A 6740-nucleotide genomic window follows, 5' to 3' on the forward strand; every position below is an offset into this window, starting at 1 on the left:
TCAGCGGCGGCACACCTTGCAGAGGCAGACGAGCAATATGACGAGGAACGCCAGGCAGGACAGCCCGATGGCCGCCCCGAGCACCGCCGCGCTGGGCCCGCCCCTCGTGTCCGCGCCGGCGTCCGCCTCCGCGTCCCCGCCACCGTCGTCGTAGTCCGCGCTGCGCTCCGACCGCGCCGTGGCCGGCGGAGGCAGCACCGGGAACCCGTACTTGTCGCACGGCGCGACGCCCACGGCGATCTCGGCGGACAGCACGGACCGGTTGTAGCAGAGCTTGCCGTTCCCGGCGGCCCTGAACACGCGCAGCCGCGACAGGAACTTGGCGGTGAAGGGCACCATGCCGTCGAAGTCGTTGTTCTCGAGGTTGAGCTCCCTGAGCCCCCGCATCTCGGCCAGGAACAGCGGGATGCTCCCGTTGAGCCGGTTCGAGCCCAGGTTGAGCACCTCCAGCTCCGGCAGCGTGGAGACGGTGTCCGGGATGCCGCCGGAGAGGGTGTTGTTGGACAGGTCCAGGGTGGTGAGCGAAATGAGGTCACCGATGGAGTTGGGGATCGGCCCGTTGAGGACGTTGGAGCTGAGGTTGAGGTGGGTGATGCCGCCGAGGAGCGTGAGGGTGTCCGGGATGGCGCCGGCGATGCGGTTGCCGGAGAGGTCGAGGTGGGTGAGGTTGGGGCAGTGCCAGTGGTGCGGGAGGAAGCCGGAGAGGTTGGCGTTGGAGATTGTCAGGCGGGTGAGGTGCTCCATGTGGGAGACGACGACGGCGAGCTCGGGGGGGGAGCCCGTCGCGAGGGGCGTGTCCGCTACGGTGAGTTCGGTGAGGTTGGCGAGGTGGGAGAGCCACACGGCGGAGAGGCGGCGGAGCGAGGCGGTGCAGGAGAAGGCCCGGAGCCCGGACGCGAGCTGCTCCGGCGGGAGCGCCCGCGGCGGCGCGGCCGGGCAGTCGGCGAACGCCAGCGCGCGGAGCGACGGCGCGAGCGCCTCGAGCGCCGCGGCCGAGACGGAGGTGGTGCCGGAGCAGTTGGTGAGGGCGAGCGAAGTGACGCGCCGGAACGGCGCCCCCGCGTCGCAGGACGCGTTCACCGCGGCGCCCGCCGCGGCGCAGGGGTCCGCGCGCGGGTGCGCGCCCAGGCCGAGCGCGCGCAGCGCCAGCAGCTGTTGAGGGTCTAGCGGCGCCGCGCCCAGGCCCGCGGCCGCTGCCGCGACGACGATGGCGAGGCGGAGGAGGAGGCGCGGGAGGAAGAGGGCGTCGTCGTCCATGCCCATGGACGCAGAGCACGCTCGCGCAGCTCGGCAGCTGGGAGCGCGCGTGGGGGGAGCCCGAGAAAGGTTTCGAGGAGGGCGGGGCGTGGCGACTGGACGAGCGGGGCGGTGCGCGCGGTTTACGACGCTGCCGGTCTCCGGAGCGCGGGGCCCGGGCTGCTCTGCGCCGTCGGATGCGCGCGGATTGACGGACGCGGCGCGGTGCTGGGCCGCTGCCCGCTGGGCGTTGGGGGACGGTCGCTTTCGGGGGCAGTGTGCTCGCGCCGGGGCGCGCAGAGACGGCCTGCGGCCGCGGCAGGGGCACTGGCAGCAGCGTGCCTGGGTCCCCGGGCAGCCTATCTCATGCTGCTACTACGGCCAATTGGACGCTGTGGAAAGACGGGACCGGTTAAAGCCGGATGCGCAGCGCTGCGCTTGTCAAAGGAGAGGAGATGGGATCGCGCCGGGGGTGTTCTGTTGGGCAGCGCAGCCTCTGCCACCGCTCATGTGATCGCGTCATGGGAACAGTGGCCGCCTCTCAAACTCCGGCTGCTGCCGTGCGCCAGGAACGTGCCTGCGTGCTCCTCTGTGCCGCTGCGCTCGCTTTGGCGCTTCACCACGTCGTGCCGGGCAGACCGGCAGACGGTGGCCCGTGGGGCGCGCTGAGAGCCGTAGCGCACCCGTAAGCACAGCGCCGCCGCTGCCGGGCACGTCGGGCTGCCGGGCTGATCACTTCTGCGCGCGGTCCCCAGCCCAACCCCCGTTTCATTCAAGCGGCCCAAATGCATGAGGATAGGGCCGAGGATATCAATCAGCTCACTCATGGATGGAGCAGCCCAGCAGAGCCGCTCCCGTTCGTGCTTCGGGCTTTGAGGATCTGCCTACATTCTGCTCAGTTTAGGCTTTGTCTGTTTCCACGGATTTTTTTAAGTCCCTATCACATCAAAAATGATTTTACTATTTTAAAGTATCAAATAAAATCTGTGACAGCTGAGTGCTAATTCACGAGACGAATCTAATGAGTCTAATTAATTTATAATTTGCTATAGTAGCCATCTGCTAATGATGAATTAATATACCTTATTAGATTCGTCTCGCAGTTTAGCCCCAGGGTTCTACAATTAGTTTTATAATTAATTTTTATTTAATATTTTTAAATACTAAGATCCTCTTTGATATGATATAGACTAAAATTTAACCCCTCGAACCAAACAACCCCTTAGTCTGACGCGATATCCACTCAGCAACCAAGGAGTTTATCCAGAGACGGCGACGCCCCTGACGTTGATGGATTCATTGCTCATTGGACTTGTCGCAAAACAAGAGTCATCATTCATAACCATGTACGTAGACTGTATGATTCGAGCTCGGCATCAGTCGCATCGGATCCATGCGTCTCTCCCAACGGCTCGACTCACAGTTGTTCCATATCGTTTGGTAATACCGTATACCACTATTCTTTTCTCGTAGCTTTGTGTCCATGCTAGCAGCATATGTACAGATATATACCAGGAATCGATCGAATGGTCATTCGAGGGTTAGGTGACTACCTCATCGAGATCAGGCGAGCATGGACATACACACACGACACAATCGCTACACGTAACACGCGCAGAGAGACGCCGACAGTAATCTTCTTCAGACGAACTCGTCCTCCATCTCCTGCATGGACCTGCCGGCGGAGGCGATCTGGCGGTTGGACGTCATCTTCTCGGCGACCATGAGGCCCTTGTAGCTCCGTATCTCCGCCCACTTCTCCTTCTCCAGCCTCTCCATCTCCTCCTTCCGCTTCTGCACGCGCGCGAGTTGTCACTCCTCATCAAATATAGTATAAAGATTTGCATGCAAAATATGCAGCTCCAGGACGCGGTGCAGACAGTTAGCTAATAGTTGCTGATACCTTCTCTTTCAATTGCATCTTCCTCTCGGCCTTCTCCGCCGCGTTTGACGCCTCTTTCTCGGCTGCATACAGAGCAGAGGGTAGCCAAAGATTGAAGTTGCGTGCCATCATGGTTCACGTGTTGTGCAAGTGTATGCACGCACCTTTCAGGTCTGGTCGGCGCTCTACCCGGGTCTTATTCAACCTGTTGATGATCTCGTTGACACGCTTCTCGACTGTCAGCACACGGACCTGTCAATCAGTAGATAGCTACTGTGAATCACTTCCCCGATAATTCATATATTAGCTAGGTCAGCCAGCTGACACAGGAAAAATAATCAGTTTAGATTCAGTTCCATGCAATAACATGATTATAATTGGAGGCTGAGAAAAGGGATTTGTGATAGCTAGCTAGCAAGGAAAACAGAGGACAATGGTTTCTCACTTTCAGGATTGCTCATTATTGTCTGGTGTCAGTATCCGCAACCGCAACGATACCAGAGTAGAGACTAGCTACAGGCACGAGATAATAATATAAGGGCCTCCAAAAGGATTCATATCTGTCAAACCAATATGCTAGCTAATCCTAAAGGAAAAAAAATCCAAAATGCTTTTTTCAGTGTGATGTATAATGGAAAAAGTTGGGTGCAATAATGCAAGGCATGCGGCGATTTGAACATGATTAAAATGCTACAAAAGTGGTCTGTCCAGGTACCCTTTCGCAGCACTGGGGGGGTTTCCTGACCTTTTCCCTTTACAATATTATTAACAGTTTCTTTTCAAATGGAGATGAGCCCGCAATTTTCAATTAGCAAAGCCCTAACGTTTTATTAGTCCGATGGATTGAAAAAATGTAGCAGGGGTAACACTCATGTTTACTGAGGCAAACTGAGCTCGGCTGACTAACGCAAAATAAACTAGCAACACTACTAACTAGTTCATGTATATACACATACAAAGTTCATCCCGGCTGCGACCTCATTGAAAGAATGCACATTTGTTTTAGACGTCCACATACCACGGGTAAGGTCTCTAACTCTATATGTAGTGCTGCTTTGTCGAGCAATTTGTATTAAATTCTATTTGCATACATATGATTTTACGCTAAATAATATTTTAATGATGGATCTAGTATTACCAAGTTTATATTATTATTAATCTATGTTTTACCCTTTACATATTTTACCGGGAAAAGTTAGCAATTAACATGCTCAAAAAGGAATCATGGGCATTTTAATAATAACAAGGTGGTTTATTAGGCATTTCGTGGGCGGAACAGTACTGACTGATTACCATCCGTTGGTTGTGGAAGCCAACTTGGCCGACATCCATGGATGGGGTCTTCTTGAGATTAGACCAGGGCGTGTAGACCACCTCAACGTTGTTCATCTTGTTCCCTGCACAAGAAGCACATGCAGAGCCGCGGCCATCACCCAATTGCTGTCACGTTTCCATGCCATGATCACAACAAATCACATCGGCCAGAAATCAATACGCGCAGAGATAATTCAAGTGGTCCCGTGCAGCGCCAATAATACAGGAGAAAGAAAAGGCCATTGCTGCTGGCTGCTGATCTGCTGCAGGAAAATGAGAAAGAGATCGATCGATCGATCGATTGGTCGTGGGGGGAAAATATAAAGATTCCTGTCGCAACTTGCAATGTGGAGCTGAAGCTTTTTGTAGGGCAGGCGAATGCCCGACAGGTCACACCATCTTCTATTTTGATTCTCCCGTGCACAGCATAATTGGAGATGCAGGTAGTTATCTACAGTTGCGTGCTACTTGTTCTTATAATCTTAGCTACCATAAATCATGACAGCGAAAATAAACTCTTCTACGACACCTTTGGTTATTTCTCATTTTCAAATTATTTGTCTCTTTTTTTATAATAAAAAAATTTGAATACACGAATTGAAGTAATCAAACACAAAACTTTGAAACCATGAATTAGGTGCCATCGCTGTGCTAGATCGTGTGCGCATAAATTCAGCTTCCATTATGTTATCCATGTTCTTTTGAAACCTAAATGAGTGCTGCTCTACTATAGCCACGAAAAGGAAACACAGGATATGATGCTTGTTATCAAACAAACGCTGCAAGAATAGGGGGCGCACCCTGAATGGAATGAGCCTTTACGAGCTGCGCGCAGTCCTCCAATAGGCCCTCGCTGATGGTGTCTATGGTCTCGCCTTTCTTGAGCCTCAAATAGACGTGCGCCGAGGATACCTTGTCCACATGGAACCTGCAGGGCCACACGCCACCAGCACATAAATTACAACTCCTCGTCAACCCATATGTTAATCTTGTTTGGTTATGCGATCGAGATAAGTAACTAGTAACTACATTAAAAACATCCGCAATGGTAATAGCTAATACAAAGTGAGAGATAGAAGGTAAAACTATTTTATACTATTGAATCCACCCGTTTCTCTCACAAGTTCCTGGACTATATAAAATAGATCAGCTATTTACTCATCGCCAGTGACTACTCTCTTCAACTTTTTTATGTCCACATCAAATTTAGCTAGCTAAATAGCTGGCCATTGCGGACGCCATAGACAAGCAAGCCTACGCTGCACGAGGTGAGGTCCCCCTAGCTAGCTAGAATCACACACTAGAGATTCTACTAGATTCACATAGCCAGCCCAGCAGTGAGCGAACAAAACGACTTGGACGTCCAACTGGTTGCGCAGCTGCAGTTTTTTGGTCGTATCTTGGTTAGGCTGGTAGTTGCCTAGTTGGGGGACTTGGGGAATTGAAGGCGTCGGGATGGGACGTCCACGCCAGCGTCGTCAAGGCCGAGTCACGCGTCAATCCGCTCCGGCCGGCCGCTCGGCCGCCGCCGCCGGGGCTTATTAACTTCGCCGCGCCACGGCACGTGCTCGCCGCCGGCGGCGCTTTGTTCCCGTCTGCGTGCGTCTGCCTTCCGATGCGCCACAGCGCAATGCCGCTACGTACGGGAAACCGAATCCCAGCGAGAGACCACGCAGAGCACGCGCCCCGGTCCCCGGAACCATGGATCGCCATGGCTGAGCGGGGCGCAGAAGCCGGAGGAGGCCGGGTTGGGATAATGGGGAGCGGCGAGCGGCGACGTACCAGACGTCCTCGGGGAGGCCGTACTTGATGAGCTCCTCGTTCTCGTTCTTGTCGGCGCCCATGTAGATGGTGTAGTCGCCGGCGTCCGGCCGCGCCTTGAAGTAGAGCACCATCACGCTAAACTCTCTTCCTCCTCCTCCTCCTCCTGCAGACCTCTTCTTCCTCTCTCGTTTTTCCTACCTACCGCCTCTGAACTCAACGGCTGCTACTACGGTGTGTGTACTCAGGTGTCCCTCTGTCCGCGGCAAAGCAGCTCAGGCGGGAGGAACCAGGAAGGGGAAGGATGCAACGGGCGGAAGGCCGGTGCGGCAACGAAACAGGCGACGGGGAGGCGGGGGCGGGTATTTAACGGCGGCGTTCTTGGCCGTTCGCCCCGAGGGGGTTGGGCAGCCACGTGGAACCACGATGGATCCGATTAAAAAATTCCACGGGGGCCCACAGGGGGGGCCTTATCCCTTCGAGCGCTGCTTTTTTTTCCTCACAGCTTCCCCCTCTGGGCCCTCTCCACTCTCGCTTTCTTTAATCC

The 6740-nt window shown here is 54.7% G+C and overlaps 2 protein-coding genes across 2 annotated transcripts; both read right to left on the reverse strand.

Moving 5' to 3' along the window:
- Nucleotides 1–1263, reverse strand: LOC120710176 (receptor-like protein 51). Its single transcript, XM_039995832.1, has one exon. The coding sequence runs from the start codon at nucleotides 1261–1263 to the stop codon at nucleotides 1–3; it is 1263 nt and encodes a 420-aa protein (XP_039851766.1).
- Nucleotides 1264–2548: 1285 nt separating this feature from the next.
- LOC120708052 (coiled-coil domain-containing protein 25-like) lies at nucleotides 2549–6539 on the reverse strand. Its single transcript, XM_039993143.1, has 6 exons — nucleotides 6215–6539; nucleotides 5233–5360; nucleotides 4412–4515; nucleotides 3283–3370; nucleotides 3140–3201; nucleotides 2549–3030 (listed from the first exon to the last, which is right to left on the reverse strand). The coding sequence occupies exons 1-6, from the start codon at nucleotides 6325–6327 to the stop codon at nucleotides 2878–2880; spliced, it is 648 nt and encodes a 215-aa protein (XP_039849077.1). The 5' UTR covers nucleotides 6328–6539; the 3' UTR covers nucleotides 2549–2877.
- Nucleotides 6540–6740: the final 201 nt, after the last annotated feature.

The sequence above is a fragment of the Panicum virgatum genome, chromosome 5K (assembly GCF_016808335.1).
Source record: "Panicum virgatum strain AP13 chromosome 5K, P.virgatum_v5, whole genome shotgun sequence".
In the NCBI taxonomy this organism is placed as follows: domain Eukaryota; kingdom Viridiplantae; phylum Streptophyta; class Magnoliopsida; order Poales; family Poaceae; genus Panicum; species Panicum virgatum.

Coding starts and splice junctions, on each gene's coding strand:
- LOC120708052 (XM_039993143.1), bottom strand. CDS start 6,327: ATGGTGCTCTACTTCAAGGCGCGGCCGGACGCCGGCGACTACACCATC. Junction 4,516..5,232: donor AAAGGCTCATTCCATTCAGG/GTGCGCCCCCTA, acceptor CTTCTTGTGCAG/GGAACAAGATGAACAACGTT. Junction 3,202..3,282: donor GCGCCGACCAGACCTGAAAG/GTGCGTGCATAC, acceptor CTCTGTATGCAG/CCGAGAAAGAGGCGTCAAAC.
- LOC120710176 (XM_039995832.1), bottom strand. CDS start 1,263: ATGGGCATGGACGACGACGCCCTCTTCCTCCCGCGCCTCCTCCTCCGC.